The 21737-nt window shown below is 41.4% G+C and overlaps 1 protein-coding gene across 6 annotated transcripts in view; it reads right to left on the bottom strand.

The window, feature by feature from the left end:
- akap9 (A kinase (PRKA) anchor protein 9) overlaps positions 1 to 21737 on the bottom strand; it is a 49234-nt gene that overhangs the window by 6490 nt on the left and 21007 nt on the right. For 2 of the 6 annotated variants that reach the window (XM_018750269.2, XM_018750273.2), the window contains 21 exons: positions 21265 to 21576; positions 20346 to 20552; positions 19830 to 19943; positions 19272 to 19399; positions 18540 to 18727; positions 17065 to 17297; positions 13399 to 13561; positions 9005 to 9217; positions 7947 to 7985; positions 5800 to 6032; positions 5454 to 5573; positions 4701 to 4877; positions 4254 to 4358; positions 3816 to 3968; positions 3525 to 3611; positions 2262 to 3287; positions 1881 to 2027; positions 1373 to 1417; positions 1066 to 1212; positions 765 to 809; positions 38 to 673 (listed from right to left, as the gene is read on the bottom strand). In XM_018750269.2, the coding sequence (XP_018605785.2) occupies positions 38 to 673; positions 765 to 809; positions 1066 to 1212; positions 1373 to 1417; positions 1881 to 2027; positions 2262 to 3287; positions 3525 to 3611; positions 3816 to 3968; positions 4254 to 4358; positions 4701 to 4877; positions 5454 to 5573; positions 5800 to 6032; positions 7947 to 7985; positions 9005 to 9217; positions 13399 to 13561; positions 17065 to 17297; positions 18540 to 18727; positions 19272 to 19399; positions 19830 to 19943; positions 20346 to 20552; positions 21265 to 21576 (4518 nt within the window). The remainder of the gene's footprint in view (positions 1 to 37; positions 674 to 764; positions 810 to 1065; positions 1213 to 1372; positions 1418 to 1880; positions 2028 to 2261; positions 3288 to 3524; positions 3612 to 3815; positions 3969 to 4253; positions 4359 to 4700; positions 4878 to 5453; positions 5574 to 5799; positions 6033 to 7946; positions 7986 to 9004; positions 9218 to 13398; positions 13562 to 17064; positions 17298 to 18539; positions 18728 to 19271; positions 19400 to 19829; positions 19944 to 20345; positions 20553 to 21264; positions 21577 to 21737) is intronic. The other 4 variants (XM_018750270.2, XM_018750271.2, XM_018750274.2 and 1 more) reach the window with 4 other exon arrangements.

Here is a 21737-nt window from a genome sequence, read left to right as displayed (position 1 = left end):
ACTAAAAAAATGGTATAAATAAGTATTTCTTATCAACCTCTGTAGAATGAAGGTTCTCAATGACAGCTTTCAGGGCACTGCACTCGTCCTGCAGCAGTTGGACCTCCCTCTTCAGAGTGTCACTCTCTGTGATGTGTCGGGTCTCCATGTCCATGATCTCAGCTGCGTGCAGTTCCTGCATCTGCTCGATCTTCTCTGCATACTCATTGATGATCTCCTCTATGTCTGGCCCAGATGGGGACATATCCACCTGCACATCTGCATCAGCAAAAGAGATGCCCTCAGTCTGGAAGCTCCCGTTTAGAACAGAAGGCCTGTCTGTCTGGCAGGTGGCGTTCTTCTTCATCAGCGAAGGCTTTGCTTTGGTAGAGGAGCTTTTGGTCTTGTCAGAAGGATCTTGTTTAGTCACTTTCTTCCTCTTTTGGAGAGATGATTCCTCTGATTTTGCCAAGGCCTGTCTGACTTGCTGGAGCTCGGCTTGAAGTTCGGCTAAGGAGACATCTCTGACCTGCAGCTCTTCCTGCAGCTTCTCACTGCGCTCCCTGTAGTTGCTAAGCTCCTCTTTGGTGGCAGCAGCCTCTTCCTTGACCTCCTTCAGCTCCTGAAGCAGTTCTGAGATGGCAGCAGGGTCCTCCTCACTGACTCTACCTGATGCCTGTGCAAAGAAGAAAAACTGAATAATTTATGGTTGTCTGCTACTATTTGTAGAAGCAGGAACTTAGAAATTGAAAAGTTACGTAAATAAGCATAAAAAAAATTCTTACCTGGTGGAGATCCTCTTTAAGATGTTCTATAGTCATCTCCCTTTCCTTAAACAAATATTATGTGGGACTTGAATGAAATATGTTTTTGACACAAAACACAATGTTTTTTAAAGGCCTTTTATGCTTTAAATGCAATATTTTTCTTTAAAATGGAGACAGATATTTGAACAACCGAAACTATTAACTGTTGTAACCATAATAAACCTAAAATCACCAAAAAAAAAAAAGTATAAAATGATATGGCACGTTGCAGCCATCTTGTGGTATGGGTCTATCTCTCAGAACCAGGCTCTACGTTTACCTGCAACTCCTTCTGAAGCTTCTCACTTTGCTCCTTGTAGCTACTGAGCTCTTCTTTGGTAGCAGCAGCCTCCTGCTGGACCTCGTGCAGCTCGTGGAGTAGCTCTGAGACTGTTCTGGGGTCCTCTTTGTTGACTCCAAAGGATACCTGCGAGATGAGTCACAAAAACCAAAAGTCAAACACTCTTTGTACATCTGCAGAAACTCATAATTTATGAAAGTTATGCAAACTGTACATTAATACTTCTGTTGCCTATAGTTGTCAAAATTTGAATATAAAAGATTGTAGGCAGCTTAAAATCGCTTACTTTTTGTAGGTCCTCCTGAAGTTTTGATATAGTTAACTCTTTTACCTGAAAAACATAAAAACTAAACTTCAGAACAGCTATGGTTTACTTTTGTCGTGTGAAGAATTAATATTTAAAAGAAACAATAATAAAAAATAAAGCTACAATTTAAATGTAATTCTGCTTATTGTTCAGAGAAAAATGTGCATTTTAAATATCAGCCAATTTACTGCAATATACACTTGCTCATATTTGACTATTTTATCAGAAAACAAGACCACAAAACCGTTTTTATATGTTTAAAATAAAATGTAAATAAAAAACACTATTAAAGCCAAAATAATCTATGAGCAAATGACAAAAAGACTCAAATGTCAAAACAGCCTCTGAGTTTGTTTTCACTCAGTTGTAAAGAGGAACTCTGCCAGACACTGATTTATGCCAGTAGTCCTCTAACCCCAAGCTTCCCTTTGCCATATATTTCTGCACCTCCTCTTATGTTGTCCTCTGTCTCACTACTACTCCACACCTGTAGTTCCTCCTGTAGCTTGTGGCTGCTCTCCTTGTAGCTACTTAGCTCCTCTTTGGTGGCAGAGGCCTCAAGTTTGACCTGCTGCAGCTCCAGCAGAAGCTGTGAAACATCAGCAGAATCGTCCTCACGGAGTCCATCTGACAACTAAAAGAACAAAAAGGAAGGATCCAGATAAATAATTTTAAAAACCATATATATTATATATATATATATATATATATATATATATATATATATATATTTTTTTTTTTTTTTAAACAATCAACATGGAACAAGATGAAATTAGTGAAGGGCAAAGGAGCAGAAATTTCCAACATATGCATCACTGTGAACATGCAGAATCTACAGTATGATTATGGATTACACACAAAGACTTACCCTAGTGGGTACCGGGGCTTTCTGGCTGGTGGGTTTTATAGTCATCCCGTTAATAAGGTTCATAAGAACTCCCAACATCTTCTCATACTCCACCACCTCCTCCTCAGAGCTTGACAGCAGCTGTTTCTGTAGCTCCTGGTCCTTCTGAATCTCACTCAAACTGTCCTCCAGCTCCTTCAGCTTTTCCATTAAAAGAACCACTTTAGTTACAGGCATCCCTCTGCTTTCTAGGGACTTGGTTGAGATAACTGGAGACGGAAGTTGCTCTGCAGCAGGGTTGGCTTTGTCCACCCTGTCTGTGCTCAGTGGCTCTGAGGTCTGACTGTGAGACTCTTTGGTGCTTACTTGTGACTGCTGCTGCATGGCACCCAATTGGGCCTGGCTCACCTGCAAGGCTGCCATCTTGTCCCTGAGCTTGTCTTGCAGTTCAGAGATCTTCAGCTGAAGAACCTCGGCCTCAACCTGGGTCTGCTCCACCCGTACCTTGCAGAAGTTCAGTTCAGAATCCTTCTCCTGTAAGCAGGCCTCCAGCTCCACTACTCGCTCATTGAGATTAGCTAACCTGAAGCTTGCACTCTCCTCCAAGGCCTGGATCTCAGCCTGCATGACCACAGCCGCAGCAGTCTTCTCCTGCAAGGCTTCTTGCAGCTCCTCCAGTAGTGACCTTTCATTTTCCTTTGATGTCTCTTGCTGTAAACCCCTGTACCTCTCCAACAAAGAGATATGATTTGCCTTCAGTGTGTCCAGCTCCTGAGTGGTCTGGTCCATTTTTTGCTTCATCTCATCAAACTCCTCCTTGGTGAGGCTGACTTCTGTGGCATGACTAGTCAAGTCCTCAGTGTCCAGGAGAGACTCCTCCAGCGTTTTGTGCTCGATCTTTGAAAGCTCTTGCTGCAGTTTCTCAATTACATCATTCAGCTGGTCAATCTCGTGTTCGCTGTTCTTTTTCAAGCGCTCCTGTTCACTCTTCAGACACTCGACTTGGGACTCCAAATCCCTCAGGAGCTCATTCTTCTCTTCTATCACCTGCAAGAAACACAGAAGCAGGACATCAAATACTACAGATGTTCACCTATTCAGAGCTGCATGCCAAACACAAGTCTAACCATGTCCACAACCTTGCGTGGTAACAACAAAAATGTATTCAAAGGAGGAGCACACTTACTGCCTGACACACATTTAGAGACACGGTCACTGAGAAATATATATATGTCAATATATCAACCGGTGCGTTGATGTTTCTGACATATATATATTTGTTACCTTGTTATCAGGAGCAGTATCCATTTGCTGAAGTTTACAGAGCTGTTCATTTAGATGTGCTATCTCCCTGTCCTTTTCCTCCATGACCTTAGAGAAGTTAGAGATTATAATATGTCGGTCCTCAACAGAAACATCTCCTGAACTCCCACGGGACTGTGACCACTCAGAGGACGCAACACGAACCAGGAGAAATTCCATATTCACTACTGTGTCAAACGCCAGGCCTGAGAATCTATAGATCAATTTGGACTTGACACAAACAAAGCAGTAGCGATTTATCATGAAAGTTACCTGAAGAAGACTGCTCTTATGCTCCAAGTCCTCCTGCTGGGTATTCAACTCCTTCCTTTGGATCTCCAGCTGCATTTGGAGCTGCTGAACCTCTTCACTTTTGTTCTCCAGTTCTTCCCTGAATTGCTCTAGTTGCTCTTCTAAGTTACTGATCTGGTGGGGGTCCAAGAAAGTGGTCAAGTAACAAATTTACCACACACAATACCCAAGTGAAAAATAACTAAAAATAAAACAATCACATGGTAATAGTTACTAATATATTACTTGCTAAAATATTGTTCCATCTTAATCGTTTCAAGTAAATGAATAATACAATTAAATTATAACAATAAAATTACCAAAAAAGTGAAAATGACAAAAACTGTGATGTTTAAATGAAAATGTTGAAACAGACCACAATGAATTGCCATCGCTATATTCAGTGATAAAAACTAATACCTCCTTTTCCTTCCTGTCCAGTGCCTCCCTTTCAGTCTGCAGCTGAGCCTCCAGGGTTGCGTCCTCCATCTGCTGCATTGGGGTCGGCTGGCTCTGTTCTTCCACCTGAAACAGACATACTGCACAGCTGAAGCAAGCATGGCTCACACAGACGCACGGTCATGCAAGCACACGCTGAACAGATGAGGCTGGCACCGCTGTAGCAAAGCAGACTTGTCACAATCTCTATTATTTACACACAAAGAGACTACAATAATATTTACATGATCGCCATTGTGCGGCCTCTGCAAGAGTGTGGGGGTGCAGCCACGTCTGGGCTCATTATCATTCAGAAGCACGTTCCCCGTGGAACATTCCCGGCTAATAATAATAAACTTGAGAGCACGCGCTGCAGCGTCGTGATGGGGGCAGGCAGAAGCCGGCAGAGGCGGGGGAGAGGACGCCCACCTTCTGCAGCGTCTCGCTGCTAACGAGTAGCGCCTGCTCCAGTTCCCGCACGCGCGCCTCCAGCTTCTCAATCTCCTCGTTGCGCTCTTGAACGTCTCTCTGCAGCTGCTCTGAGCTGAGCAGGAGCTCGTTGCACCAATCAGATTTCTCTTTCAGCTGGGCAGTCAGCTGATCCACCTGGCGTGTGACGAAAGACACCACCGAATCCCATTAGGGCACTGAAATTATTGGTAGCTTCTTTAATACAGGGAACATATATAGGGAAGAGGCAGATGTAAAGGGGTGGATTTTTAATAATGGCCATAAATCACTGCAGTTCTGCTGACCAGGGAAACAAAGACTTAATACTGATCTCTAGTATGCGGCAACTCCAAAACATCCTTTGGTGATTTCTCTATTTCCAAGAGCTTTAAACACAGAAGAGCCAAACCTAATGTCAAAAGTTAATTTAGAAAAAAAAAATATCACAATGCAAAGCTGCATTTTATCTTAACCTTAAAAAGCAAATTTGTCTCCAGTACAAAGATGACAATGAAACAGATTAACAATTCCTGTCTAACTGGTTTAGGATCATTTTTTGTCTCTAGCAGGAACTCCACCTTGGTATTGTTTTCCAGCAACTATACCGAATGTCATGGTTCTAAAACGGGCTGACTCCACAATGTGAGCACCTCTTGTTGTTGTGTCTTTTACAAAAAGGCAGGACATTCCAAATGGTTTCAAAGAGAAAGAATTTTGAGACGATTAACTTACCTCTCGGTTTCGTTGCTCACTGCTGGGTTGTTGCTTTTGAGTATTCTTCAGCTGCTGTTCTAATTTCATTATTTCTTGCTGAAAGACATCCCTTTCGTGTTCCCGGTCAACAGCTTGCTCCTGTAGACCAGTAATACGGTGGGAACGTTTTTCATTAATAGAAATTCAGTGAAAATCAAGATTATCTCCATGAAACTTCCCATTGAAAGGTGGAGAAAAACAAAAAAAAAAAAAAAAAAAAAATCATGAACATTAACTGCCATTCCAGTTTGAAACAAAGACAAAAAGTCAGGTGTCATTGACACCAATCAGTACTTGGCAGTGAAAAGAATAGTAGTGTTCTTACATCCAGGAACCTCCTGTTGTTCTCCAGCTGCTTCTCCAGAGCCTGCACCTGCTGTCTCAGGTCGGTGCTCTCAGCCTGGTGGGCCTGCTCCATCTCCAGGATTTTAGTGACCTGTTCCTCCAGGTCTGCTTCCAGATCCTTCACTTGTTTTAAGAGGTCGTTGCTGTCTTTTTCTGCTTGCCGCTGTACCTCTACCTTCTCCTTCATTAATTTTTCTGTCTCCTCCAGTAGATCTGCAGTGGTTTCAAAAGATATTTCATCTTTTGTCCAGGTATGAAAGCGTAACTGAATAAATAACAGTGCTCAGAGGATGTTGAAAAAGAAAAGTTGTTGGCTCTCAAAATGCATACATTCCAAAAATATCCTCTAAAATTTGTCAGTTAGTTGTACTTTCTGCTTTGCTTTTTTATGTCTGTGATTTACAGACCACTATGCTTTTAACAACTCAGTAAGATATCTTTTGAAGTCAAGCAGCTCTTATCAAAACATCTCAATGAAATTGGCCTTTAGAAATAATACATCAAAATACAAAAGTGTAAGATGATGACTATTAGAAATTTTTTCATATTAAAACGTGAAAATTGTACAGAACATCCTGAAAAAACTGAACGGGCTCTGTACAGCTCCTGTGGTTGAGAAACACTGAAGTCAGCCATAACCTTTCTTCGTTTCTTCATCCTGAGCCACAAATGCCACAATACCTCTCCCAGTGCCTGTTCCCAATTAGTGACCCATGACACATTCATTTAGTGTCATCATACCACCAATCCAGTTATTCAATGAGCTCCCATTGGAATTAGTAAGACAAAGGGTAAGGGAGTACAAAGACAGAACGACAACGAAACAGCTGAAACAACACAGAGGGCCCAATTTTCACAGTTGTTATGCCTGTAATGATTGTAGTGTACTGTTCATGTGAACACATAGTAGCAGGGACTGCACAAAAAGGCATTGTGCTCCACAAACTGTGCAAGTTGAGGGCTAATGAGAAACCACTCAAAACAAGAATCCTGTAACCATTTCATGGAATTCTTATCCCCTCCTGTCCTGCACATTTATCCTGCTGTAGCTGCTAAATTCCTTACAAAAACTATTATGTGCAGTATATTCAACCAGTTTGGTAAAAGAATGAACAATAATAGTAACAGTAATAGAGGCAGATAGCAATTATATTAAATATGGCATTGCTTCCTTATCGTATAATACATATCATACAGTGTTATCACGATATTATGAAAAGTAGCTTATTGAACTGTGTTTTGCTTCAGTAACTTCTTTTTACACTGAATTAAAATTTTTATCTTCTTGTTCCTTTTATCTTCCTACCATTATTATAAATGTTTCTGAAGTCTGCATTTGAGCTTTGCTGTCCTTGCAATTTTGAATTTTTACATTTTTCTGTAGTTAACTGCTACAATTAAACTTGCTGTGTAAAAGCAAGTTTTATCACCGACCTCACTACCTAAGATGAAAACTCCGAAGTGCCGTCACTTTAGTCCTACTGCACCTCGACTGCGGAAGACCACTGAGAACCCTGTTTGTGCGTTTGTCTGTATATAAGTTCAGCTCCAGCATGTTTTGGACATTACAGATCTTTCCATGCAAGTCCCCACTTTCATGTGTTTAGAGCACCTGAAACTGTGGCCTCTGTGTTCACACATTGCCCCATAGGAAAATCAGGCCCATAATCGTCCATGCCCCATATGCTTTTCAAGCAAGGATTAAAATCTCTAATTGAGCAATCATCTTCCTGGAAATCAGAGTATCTGCCAGGAGTTGGAATATCTTAAAGAAGGAGAAGGATACCTGCTCCCTGACAAGAAAGTAGTAAGGGCTAGCACATGAGCTCTTCTTCCAGAGGATGTAAAGACAGATGATTGTCAATTAGGATATCTGGATTTTTTTTTTTATGCTTTGGAAGGACTTTTATTAAATCATGCTCATTTAAACGAACCCTTAAACATTGCCACAACATATAAAAGGAAACCAAGCAAAAAAGCTTAAGCGGCAATTAGTCAGTGTAAGGTGAGCCCAAGACAAGCAAGCTCCAGATTTCAATGATGCCGCACTGTAGTCATCTGCGTCCACCAATCAATCATAAACAGTTAATACACAAATAGACTGGCCATGCTTAAACATGAACACACCTGCTTCAGGAGCTGCATCAACTGCAGCTTCAACTAGGCCTAGGAGAATAAAAAAGCACAGTAATTCAACATGCTCTCGTCACAAGAAGGGAAATTAAGGGGCGAGAGTGAGAGGGGAGACGTGGTCTCAAGGCAGAAGATCGGTTAGATGTAGCAGTAAAAGGAAATGCAGCCACTGTGCAGAGAACAGATGTTAGGTATTCTCACCATATTCCCACCATATACATGGCCCCCAATCGTACTTACCAGTTGCATGGTGGGTATTGCTTATTTCTTAATATTTTACTTGAGAGACATGTACTCACTGTAACAACTGAAAAGGTATTACAACTGGTGCTAGGTCCTCCAAAAAAGTAGAATAAAGTAAAAGTGGCACACCACACACAGCTGCAGATTTACATATTGATATAGCAACTGATGACAAACCAGGGATTATTGTGACAGTTGAACTGATGAATGGTGAGTATGGCAGGGTTGCTTAAACACATCTTTAATTATTATTACCCTGTTCAGTCCTGCCTCTTTATATACGAAATTCTGTGTCCAGTCAGGGTTCCTGATCTCTGATTAGACAAATCCAGTACATTTCTGTGATGCGAGAAGCTATTATAGTCATATGACACTGTTTGTGGGATACTGTACATATATCCATGTTTTCTAAATATTCTTTACATGCTTAAGACAGCCTTGGTCTGAAATGTGTCCATTTGAAAAAACTACACCATGATAAATCAATCTACAGCTGCCGTTCCACTTTTTTCATTTCTTGGGCAATAAATTGCTTCAGGTACAAAACCACGTCATAACTTCCAAATGAGGTTTCAGCATGCTGGCACTGTCATCCAGTCCAATATGTCAATTATAACAACATGATAAATAAAACAACCTCATGAATAACATTGATGAGTTTCGCTCTGTGATAAAATATACATACCGACAAGTGTACTGGCAATATCACATCGATAGATTACAAGAAGGCTCTTTGAAATTAAATATGCACTGCCTGTCTCTGTGTTATGGAGCTGCAGAGTTGCACAATGACAGAGAGGGGTACATACGCAGTTCGCGGGGCCCAGCAGAGCCCTTCATGGCATCCTGCTGACGAGAGAGCAGCTCCCTCTCCTCCTGCATGTGCTGCCTCTCCTCCTCCAGCTCCCGTAAGCGGTTGCACGTTACCTGCAGCTCCTGCTGCAGGTGAAGCTGCAGCTCCTCCTTTTGGCGCAGTTTTGCCTCAAGGGCCACGCGCTCGTCAGTATAGCCATCGATCAGACCTGTTGGGATGTAACGTAAATAAAAATACAGAAAAACACACAGAGATGGGGTATTTAGAGCAAAGAGGCATAAGAGGTTCAGAAATTAATTCACAAAGGAAAAAAATTGAAGAACTTGCACAAATATACATTACTGTATGCTACTCTTCTACTACTACTACTACTACTACTACTACTACTACTACTACTACTACTACTACTACTACTCAGTGCCACAGCATTTGGAGGTGTGGTTGGAGCAGAGATTTTATAAACAGATGCCCTTCCTGACATCAAACCTCACCATTTAACCCAGGCTGAGACTGACACGGACTACGAAATTGCTGGAGCCCCAGCCATTTGATGTCACCAATTCACCTAAACTGCATATCTTTGGACTGTGGGAGGAAACTGAGTACCCAGAGGAAACCCGCATAGACACAGGGAAAACACGCAATTCCACACAGACTGGGGGCGGGACACTCCAACAGACCCCTCCACCAGGGACCGTTCTCTCACACTACCCAGATGCTGTGAGGAAGCAGCACTACTTGCTGCACCATCATACCATAAGGAGGCTCAACATATTAAGCATTATATTTTCCTCCAAAAAATATTAAAAACATAACACTTTAAGACTCCAGTGATCCTGCAGAAGAAATGCAATCGTCAGTGTACTGTACAGAAGTGCTACAAGATGTAATGAGTAATTCTCCTTTGTGACACACTTGGAGGCTCACCTGAGTTAGGGCAAAACTCTGCCAGCTACAAGAGACAGCAGTTAAATTCTGGCAAATAAAATAATGCCCCTTAAACCAATAATTAGAGTTGGCAGTTAGGCATCTGCTAAAGGCAAATATTTGTGCGGTTAAGCCATTTACTATAGCTGAAATTTGGCTCCCACATGAAGTGTATAAAGAGTAGTGATGTAGAATCCTGCACTACATTTTAAAGAAGAATGGCACATATGAAAGTAATTTGTCAAAATTTAAATACTAACCAACTATAGCCAATGAATTCCTGTTCTCTTGTGGACATACAGAAACCACAATATATACATACACAAATTTTAAATTAAAATTTATCTTTATGCGATGTCAGAATAAATAGAAAATTCTATTTGACTTGCTACTTTTTTCAAAAGACATTACATAAAAAATTTGCAAAACATTTGTGATAACCCTCCCACATATCCTAGCCAGCTTCAACATTATCAGAGCTTCAGAACATCAAAGTAATACAGTATAGTACAGTCCTATAAATTTATCTTCATGTTAAAGTTTCCTAATTACTTAATCCTATGCCTTACATGTATCTATTCCAGTCAGTTGTATGCCTTTGTAGTATCTATTTGCTTGCAACCTTATGACTTGTTCACACTTGTCCCTTTGTAATTAATAAAAACAGCGGGCTCCCTAACTGTGGAATATACTGCATCAGAATGAAAGGATTGTCTGGTCAATAAATCGCACTGGCAGGAGGCAGGCCTGGACTAGCTAACTATTGCCTGAGGACCACAAAATTGCTTATGAACCCAGAAATGCACTTTGCGTCTAAAGCATTCTGGTTTTAAAGGAGCAAGCATCGTTAAAAAGAGGATAAACGTGATATCAACGTGAAACACACTAAAAAAATAAAAAGTGATATTTTAAAAGCACTATTTACAAAAAAAAGCGTGGTATAATAATGCCAAAATGCCAAATTTCATGTGCTCAAACCCACAGAAAAGCACCAAAGACAATGTTTGGACCTAAAACAGTGGCTCTGGATGTCCATTTCCTTTCCATATACGACATAAAAACAGAATTAACACAATTAATAGTTATTAATTTAGCTGATGCTTTTCACCAAAGTGACTTGACACATTAATCTATTTACAATCATTTATCCATTTATACAGCTGGGTAACTGTACTGGCGCAATTTTGGGTAAGTACCTTGCTCCAGGCTACTACAGCCAGACACGAGATTCGAACCTGCGACCCTTGAGTCCAAAAGCAACAGCTCTAACCAGTATGCTACTACTTTAAACCAGCATATTTTGCCACAAAGCAAAGGGAGGTGCTGCTTCATCAAAAACTACACAGTATGGTACAGCTTAAAACTGATCAAGTTAACTACAAAAGTCTTAGTGCTAAACCACCTCTTCATTCACAGTACCTATTTTCTGCCAAGTGCTCTTTAATCACAAGCCAGTTAAATAATTCCAATGCATTGCACACTGCTTCAATTCATTACACTTTGAGAAGGAAACTTTTCCCTCGTAGTACGAAAATGTTGGCCATCCTGGTCCATAGCCATGTTCAATCATTATACCATCACTTCCTACAGGACAGAGTCTGCCACAGTGTCAGTGTCTTAACGCCAAGTCAGTGCTCTCATTATTTCCATTTTAGCACCAAAGCTGAAATTCTTGCTTTGTCCTTGGGAGATATGCCTAACATTGCAATAACCAAAAAAGCTTGTTGCTTTTTCTACACTATAAAACTATGTATGTCAGATTCCCTGCTGAATGTCAACAAAATTCAAACATCCTGTAGGAGAGTATTACCTTGGAGTAAAACACTGCGGTAAGAAATCCCCCTTAAATTACAAAACAAACAAAATACAAGCTGCATTTCGAAATGTTTGCTGTGGATAATGACACACCCAAGAGCAGACTTGTTCGAACATCTGCCTTAATTTAGTTAGTGCACATATCTGTTTAAACACACAATTCAGGAACAGAGCAGCAATGTAAAATATGCATTAAAACTTAAAACCTTCATTAGTACTGCTCATGGTGCAATTCAGTCAGAAAGCATGGAATGGCAATTAAAAATTAATGAATGAAAGGGATTAGTAACAGTTGGGTCATTTTACTCGGTCAGTCCTTCAGCTTCTAAGTACAATTACTGTACAAATTGAAAACTTTTCTAACAGTATCAATGAGAATGCTGTACGCTGTATCATTGGATGAATACCAAAGCACTAACATGGGATGTTTCAATTTTTGCTTTGTAATATGCTTCAAACAATAAAGCACTTTCTCTCATATCATCTTAAATGCAAACAATGTTGTTCTTACAAGTTAAACATTGAGAGTGCCCTTATGGAACAAGAACTGATGTGTATAGTTGTAATTTCACTTGATTTAGTTTGCAAGCCTCTACCCTCTATTAAGCTTCATAAATGAAGAAAAACACAGCAGTTATTGCCAACAGGTTTACATCTCTCTCTGGAAAAAACCAAACAAAAGTTTAAAAAAGCATATGCATTTTAAACCATACAGACAGTTGTTTCTCATGGGTAAAGACAAAACTGGATAAATCTACAGACAAACACACACACAAACATGCTGTATTTTTTTAACCTAAATCTTGCCATCAGTTGTGCTCGAGAATCTAAATGTACTTATGAAATGATATGCATTAAACCAGTTTTTGTGCTGTTCAACCAGTTAACCACACCTGCAGCTATTAGCCAATGTGTCATTCAGACAACTGATGTGAACTGCTATTTGACATTCGGGTCAGGTGTTGCGTTCCACAAGGATACACACAAAAACTGATGCAGATTAAAACATACTCTCATCAACATCAAAAAACCTTTAAAAATCTTAATCTTTGATGATTAAACTACATTTATGGATTTAACTAAACCTTAAAACACACATATTCGTCAACGTAAGGAATCCATCCAAATATTCATATGTACATACAATACATCTTAAACATTTTGCAATGAACCAAGAACCTTTAACAAATGATTCAGTGTACTGCAGGGGCTATTCTCAATCTGTCATATGCTATTAAGGACTCCAAATAACCGGTTTGACAATATGCCTTTTATTTTCTAGGACAGCAATAATGAAAATTTATTGCCCTGATAAGGTACAGTGTACTCTTGTTAGTGATGGTAGGCTCTGGCTGAATATGTACCAGAGACAGTTCTCACCAGCCAGCTGTCCCTGAGAAGGGACTACTCCTGGCAAATCAACACTACATTCTTAGAGCATCAGGACACTAAAGGTACGTGGTACCATGCTCTATGCCTGTGAAATAATCTGTCCATCTGTGGTGTGCATTGGTGCCTCCCTATCGAGCAGCTCAGTTAGACCGAAACTTGTAGAAGGCTGCATCATTTGCATCCACCACCGCCACCCCCAGATGCCAGTGTTCAGGCAGCGGTGCTGGGAAACAAAGCTCTGCTTGTTACACTCACCTTCCGCCCTGTGGAGCTCAAGTGCCAGCTGCTCCCTCGCCTGTGCCTCTTCGGTCACTTGTTCCTGCAACTCCTCCTGCCTCCTCAACAGCTCGCCCATCTCCTCGTTGTGCCTGAATGACTCCCGCATGAGCTCTGTCTGGGTCACCCTGGCGTGCTCCAGCTGGGGAGAGGGCAACAGGGCATGATGTCAGAAAAAACATCAACAGGGCTTCTTGTGTGTGGAAAACAGAGGGCAGAAACAATTCAGGGAATGGACTTAAGAACTTAGGGACTAATTGCCAAATGCCTGCTATCTTCACAGTGTGAAGGCCAAGGGTAAAGCTGGAGTAAAAGTCACTGCTGCACTTCTAGCGATAAACTCATGGAAGTTTAATTAGGGTCTTTGTCAACTCAGAGGTACAGAAGGTCAGTCCTGACACTGAGACTATGCTGCCTTTGACACGTCAAAAGCAAAGAACCCACCACTTCAGGAAAAGAAAAACGACAAAATGTTATACGCAAAGTACCGTAGAACAGTAACACATAAAATAAAAAATCATCACAGTAACCCTGACCCTTAGAAACAAAAGAAAAAACAATCTGACATCAGAATAACAAGCAAGACAAAATTCATCTCCAATGAAGAAGAAAACCACATTTGAAAAGCCTGTTGCTCAAGAACATTTGACCTTCAGACAAACAGAAAAAACAGAACTGAAGCACTTACTGTGTATGGTGGTGTGGGCAATGATATCTTAGAGACCACTTTGAGCAGGTGGCCATTCTTCATGTGGTTCACATGAGAAATCTGGGTCTGTACCACAATTGCGTTTTTCTCATTTAAGGTGGAGGGCAAAGAAAAGGGTCTGGGCAAGGGCACGCGGGACTCGACCTCATAGACGTCCTGGTCCTGCCCTTCGACCCACATGTTCCCCAGCATGCTGGACCTCCAGTAGGACTGGCAAGAATCCATGGTGGGTGGTTGCACTTTCCTTAGCTATGCTACAGCTACCAAACCATCAGCAGGAGCTGCTGTCATTGCTGACAGTCTCCTCTGGTGTGAAAGAGCCCAGGCTCTGACACGAAAAAACATTGCAGAGCTAAGCAACAGTCTCTACGGCAGTGCCACTGAGGAGCCTTGAGCAAACACTGCCTGCTCACATGCTTCGCAAGGTGTAGTCAGTCCCAGGTAAATATTGAAATTCAGATCCTTCTGTGACTGAGCAAAAATAAATAAATAAAAAACAGAAGTCCCAAAAAAAATCCTTACAAGGTATTTACATGTGGCACTTGCACGCCAAGTACAATCCAAAGTGCAAGGTGGCGAGCCAATATAGGGAAGGTTGTGCGCTAGATCATAAAAAGCTCCTTCTCGAGTCCGTAGCTCAACATGCCACTACCGGTTGGAGTGCTTTTCAGCTCCAGCACAAGCCTTAGTAACCCATTCCATGCTTCCTAGGCAACGACTCCATGGACAAGCTCACAGCACTGCTAATGACTTCGCTACACAAGGGCACCTCGGAAAACAGACGGCAGTTCATTCCAGGGATCCTCTTCTCTAGACACACGGATAAATGGACACACACACACACACACACACACACACACACACACACACACACACGCACAGACATACACTTGCCACTCGGCGTCCCTGAGCAGAAAGCTTGGGACAGGTCAGCACTTCCTGATTTGGGTGCACGCACAGAATACGGATCAGTGAGGACGGCGGAAGGCGTGGTCTAGTCTTGGGCCCTGCGGTTACAGGGCAGATAGTACTTCACACACACACACCCACACCCACCTCCACACACACGCGCACAAGCACACACACCGCCACACACCCTTCACACAGAATCTTGCCTGACCGGGTTCATATTCCACATCAGTAGAAGCAAAAGCTCTGAAGGCGTTCTGGCACGTTAGAATGTCCTGAAATGCCATAGGACAGCTCTTGTTTCACTGAACCCCTAAAACAAGTCTGTAAGGATTCTACAAAGTAAATTCAACATGACCTCAGAGCATCTAACACCACTGAAATAGACATATTATTCCATCAAGGTTAATACAAAAGACTAAAATGCTCAAAAATATAATTCACCACATAACCTAAAATCTATCTGTATTTCCTGCTGCTGGAACTTTGGTGACATTTTTTTTCTGACAGTTCAGATGACATTATAAATGAGTGTAAAATTTAACTGCCCCTGGTTCTCTGAGGAAACTGATCTACCAACAAAAAGCAACAAAATAATAAAACAAACCAGGTTGCCTGAACACTTTAATCACTTTCTGTGGCCCATAATGAATCTGTATAAGTTAAAAATGAATCAAATCATGACTCTAATTCTCATAAAATTCCAAAAAATCTGAGAATTAGCACCCCATTTATTTAAACCACAATTCAGTTTAACATGAAAATTTGTTTGAGTGAAATTATTTCAAAAAGTGACTTGTTGACGATGTCTGAAACTGCCAGTTATTACCAGTTATCGGTGACTTGGTTAACAATGAAGTAAATGACATAGGCGTTGAATAGGGTACTGCTTCAAATTCCAGAGCACCGCACTATGCATGTAGTTACTCTCACTACAATCAAGAAAAGTGCTTAGGAATAATTAACTTGTGAGGTGCCATCTAACCGTTAACCCAGGAAAAACAATGCACTGCTTTATTCACAAACACGCAGCATGTTTATACCACTTGTGAAAAGCAAAGATATTGAACGACATAAACAGGGCTGGGGATTTTGTTACCTTTGCTCTTACTTTAAAGTGTTGTCTGGGAATTGGTGTGGTTTTTTCCTGTTATCCCTACTTTTATTGATTTAAAGACACTTGATCACAGACCTACACAGTTTGTAATACACTGCTCTCAGCTTTTACTGGGAGTTATCCAAGTTACAGTTTTCACTTTCCAAAAGGCTTCTCTAATTCAATAACCAGAGTACCTAACAATAATGATAACCTGGAGCCCAGCCGCTGTGAGGCACCAAAGCTACGCTGTAATAATAATGTAGTGGTTAGAGTGACTGCTGTTGGTCTCAAAGGACCTGGGTTTGTATCCCCCAAGTGGTGCCCTTGAGCAAGGTACTTACCTTAAACTGCGCCAGTAAAAAATTAACCAACTGTATAAAGGGGTAAATCATTGTAAGGTGCTTATACTTTAAGTCCCTTTGGAGAAAAGATTCAGCTAAATTAATAAATGTATGTAAGTAAATAAAATAATGTTTATGAACTGTGTCAGTCTGGGACATGGATATTTAAAACAAAAAACTGAATTTCTGTATTGAACACGTATTTTTCAAAGCTGAGAAATTTATTGGCTAGTTTCGATAAGATTGGCAGAGAGTCACCCAGTAAAAAACAAGTCTAGAAGCAGCTGGAAAATAAATGATGGCTGGTCAGTCAGTGCTTCCAAGAGCCAAATCTACATTTGACTCCACTGTTGTCTAGTTGTACCCCACAAAGCAAATCTGCAGTCTTATCTTCCAACATATCTGACATGAAGAGTAAGATCTGCAATAGTTTTAAAACCCTATGTGATAAACTACTAGACACAGTGTGGAATAAAGCTATTATGGTATAGCCTATTAAGACCCCTGGCTTACTATAGCAAGTTCTTTTTCAATAGGGTCACCATGAAATTAACACACACAGATGGTTCAGTAAAAGACAAAGGTACCTGGCTTGTGGTTTTGTTGATGGCTACCAGCAGTTTCTCGACAGCTGCCTGCAGGCGGGAGCTGATGTTCATCAAGCACTCCTCGTTCTCCAGCTGTATCTCGGCCCCACTCACCAAGGTCTCTGTCAGTGGCTGCGAGGTCTCCAGCCCCTCATCTGTCTCTGTCTCCCCTGACCACATGCTTGTTTCATCTGTGCCAGCCTCGCTGCCCTGACAGCTGTCCGGAGAGGCAACTGCAGACAATGACAGGGCACAATCAATAACAGATGGATTTTTTTTTGGAAAACAAAACCTACAGAGGTTTCATAAGGGCAACACCATTCCAAACCAAAAGGCTACAAGCTAAAATAAAAAATAAATTAAAAAAAAAAAAAAAAAAAAAAAAAAAAAAAAAAAAAAAAAAAACTTCACACAAATACATATATTCACAATCAAGGCATGGATTGTTCTAGCAAAAACATTCATCTGAATTCCCGCCTAACCAACAGCAAATGTTTTAAGGAAGGAATACTGTGTATTCTGGTCAGAACCTTGAAACAAAAAAGACAAAATATTGAGCCAATGTGGAAGCTAATGCACACAGCCCTTCTGAACAGAGAAAGGCACATGTCCATTTAGCACAAAGGGATTGTGACCAATACACTTCAAAAATACCTGTCGTGTCATTAATGAATATAATACTCGAGCAAATAAGAATCAACTGTTTCATCACTTGGTATCCCTCTGAATCTCAAAACAGATTACAGCTTGCTGAAGGATACTGCTAGCTTATTTGTTCTAATGACAACTGAGCAGAATCTTTAAAATAGAATGTGATAATGCTTCCCTTCCAATGTACACACACAGACAGTGTGATAAATGTTCATCCACAATGCCCTGGACTAAGCTCTATGCAAACAGAAGGTAACAAATGGCAAAACAAGTCACTGTAAAATCCAAATAAAAGGATTTTCATCATTTTCCATTAAATAATGCTGGACTGTAAGAGGAAAACTGATTGCTTTGAGCGGCAAAGAGACACACACACACACACACATTTTCAGGAACCGCTTGTCCCATACAGGGTCACGGGGAACCAGAGCCTACCCGGTAACACAGGGCGTAAGGCCGGAGGGGGAGGGGACACACCCAGGACGGGACGCCAGTCCGTCGCAAGGCACCCCAAGCGGGACTCGAACCCCAGGCCCACCAGAGAGCAGGCCCGTGGTCCAACCCACTGCGCCACTGCACCCCTGCGGCAAAGAGACACCTGCTGTTAAAGCAACAGTCAAAGAGCTTGATGTGCTACAAGTTCCTGAGTCCTTCACCATCCCTCAACTCAGACTGACTGCTCTTGAGTCAGTCATCACATACTGTGGGTTACCAGGAGCAGAAACTGCTGATTTCACAGCTAGAGACTGAAAAAATAACTAAATATTGACTCCTTTTTAAAAAAAAAAAAAAAAAAAAACACCCAGTTGTGGAGGTATAGTGACCTCTCTGTGGTCTGAAGGGCTGTACTGCTGCTCGCTGCCAGGTGAGCCTCTGGGGAGACTGCCCCCTACTGGAGGCATCCAGCAGGCCCTCCACATATCGGCCAATGGTCTCCTCTGCTGCCGCTGTTGTCTTCAGAACATCGCTCAGAACCTGCCGCAGGCTCTCATTGGCCCTGCGGAGCAGGTTTCTGTGGGGTTACAGAGCAAGTTGGATTTGGAATCAGAATGAAATGGTGCTGTAGTATATTTTACAAACAGTAAAATATACTGCAACAACAAAACAAACCAAGTAGCTGCAGATAAAACAAGGAATGCAAACATTACAAAAAGTACAGAGCATAAACACTTAATGCATAGCATGGGAGCTCTATACAAGAGTGCAAGAGAGCTTTGCTATTAAATAAATCAATAGTACTCTAAAATCAATATTCTGAAATGGAATGAAATGAAAAATGTTCATGTAATTCAGAAAAATCTTCCAGTTACTAAAGTAGATTGGTCTACTTAAAATGTTGTGCTAACACTTAGCAAATTTGCATTTCTGATTTTTTCAGTTCTCAGACTGCAAATAAATTACGACACTGATTATGAACAAAAAGTAGAGATGTACTGTCCATTATCAACTAGGTTACCAGAGTTGAAAAAGTGAAGTAGAAACAAATAGTTTCAGGATTACAAATGGTTACATATAATCAAGTCACATTTGCTGGGTCCAGAACCACACGAACCAACCTTTCAGTTGTAATAACATCATGAGAAGAAAGGGCAGCCTGTGTGGAATGTGGAGAAGTTTCTGTGTTCAGCCCAGCTCCTTGGAGCCCCTCTCTGTCGTCTTTTCTGTCTTCAGTCTTTAAAAGGGCCTTGACAGACAGCAGTGAAAAAACAGAAAGAAACCCTGTCATTGTTCTCCCATCCTTCTCACCTCCCTGCTCCCAGAACACAATTACAAAAAAAAAAAAAAACTTTCAAAACAAACTCTTTTCACTTGGCATACAGCTCAGCCATCGGACAAAGAGCAAAACAAAAAACATTCAAATAAAACGGGCACCGAACATTGCAAGACAAGCAACACTACTCCCGCCTCATTGCTGCCATGGCAATAATGGCACCTGTAAATCACTACTGTGGTAACAAGCTCCACCTCTCAACATGCAAACACTGAGGCTTATTACTGGGAAATAATAATGTAAAGCAGGGAGGGAATGATCATGACACCTAATAATCTGTGATTCACTGTTTTGAAGAGCTTCTTTTTTGGGAAGGACTATTCTCTGCATTGTCGTCAATTACCATCTCTGTCTGCATGCTCCTGCTTTGCATCTTAGGGGCTGGCTTCTGTGCACCTTCACCATGCCTCCTCGCAGCTTCTTCATCTCCAGCGCTGTGCTTCACTTCAGCTTCCTTCTAAACACACAGAGCATAGTGGTGACACCTTTGTAGGTTCACCTAACCACAAGGTACTTCACAGCAGCAAGCAGGCTTCAATTTATTCAATGGAATTAAAGAAATATTTATCCATTTAACATTTATATCTGATCTTTGAATGTTTTAAACTAGCAGTATAGGCTGAGATCATGGAATTATTAAGCGGTCTCTTAAGCAACGTAACCTTTTTGATTAAAATTAGAAACAAGATGGTTATAAACAGAACATCACAGGACTGTGGAAGCAGATGACATCCATTGCCTTGGGTTCAGCAATCCCTCCAAATAAGAGATGTATTTATGCAGGCATCACAATCTATCCCAAGGATGCTGATTTGCATACACTGAGTTCATGTGTTCCGGGTATCTGCAATGGGTGTACCTGCGCCAGCTGTGCTCTCAGAACATCCAGCTGTGCTTTGAGCTGCAGCTGCTGGTCTCTCTGTTCTTCCAACTGCTGGGAGTGGGAGACTCTGAGGGCCTCCAGTGTCTGCTGGTGGTCCTGCTCCATGCGGACCAGCTCTTGCTGCAGTTCCTCCAGTGGTTGTAGACCTCCAGTGTCTACTCCTGACAGGGCCTCCTTGCCCAGCTGCATAAAAAAGAAAAAGCTTTACATTATGCATTGTGAATTTTTCTATCTTAGGTTTAATGACCGTAGTACACACATAAATTGTTGCAAAACCTCAGCCTGCACAAGTTCTACAATACTGATCCTCTCCCTATTACACACACCTATACATTTCTACAGCATCACTAAGTTCCTGATCTGTAAAAACTCAATTAGCCAATTTACCACACAGATAAGCAGAAAGTGTACAATGTAGGAGCCCAGACAGAATCAGTAACTTATAGTGTGTCACAGTATAGATGTAAATTTTGTTGTTACACAACAAATCACATTGGATTCTCATTAGAATATTGTTACATCATATTGTGAATACATTAAACTAGTAATTAGTCTGTGTGATCCTGTGACAGATTTCTTTTGAGAGCTAAACAGGTGAATTGAGGTAGTAATCACACTGGCTGTCAAATGGAACTTGCCTTACACACACCCAGACAAGGCTTTTCATCAAACAGATGTTTAACAAAGTTAATGCTCAGCAACAAAGTATCACCACTATCATACACAACGCTATGAAACCTGCTATGAAAATATTCTGGAGAGTCTATGTGCTTATCCTTAAGATGAAGATCAAGTTACTACAGCAGCAGGGATTTGATCTGGATCTTCTGACTGCGGGGCGACAGCTCTAGCCACTGTACTACCAGCTGCCTGAACAGTAATCCTCATTACTTACTTTTGCCGTGAGCAGCGGGCCACGTGACTCCAGAAGCGTGGAATCTTTGGTGTCTACAGCGCTGAATGTGTCTTTGGCCTGCTGGAGCTGCTCCCTCAGGGAGATGACTTCAGCCCTCTTCTCCTCCAGCAAGCTCTTCAGTCTCTCCTGTTCTTCTGAGACACACCACAGTGGTTCGTGAAGCTGGTCCCCTCCTGCTCTGTCACAATCGTTGTCCTGTGTCTGCACGGCCAAGGACGTCTCTCGGGCCTTCTTGGTGATCCTGGCCAGCTCAGTCTGCTGAGCAAACTCAACTGACATCTGCACTACCACCTAAAGACACAACAAGTATCAGCAATATGTAAACACAGAATGTGAATCATTGGTTAAAAAAAATTAAGTTTCCCTTCATTTTACAAATGGAAAGGAGTGTAACAATGTCCACTGCTTTGTGCCTCCATGTTTGCAGAGATGGTGGTTTTGCGGTACAGGAC

Source organism: Scleropages formosus, chromosome 23, assembly GCF_900964775.1.
Source record: "Scleropages formosus chromosome 23, fSclFor1.1, whole genome shotgun sequence".
NCBI lineage: Eukaryota > Metazoa > Chordata > Actinopteri > Osteoglossiformes > Osteoglossidae > Scleropages > Scleropages formosus.
This window is presented reverse-complemented; position numbering and strand designations above follow the sequence as displayed.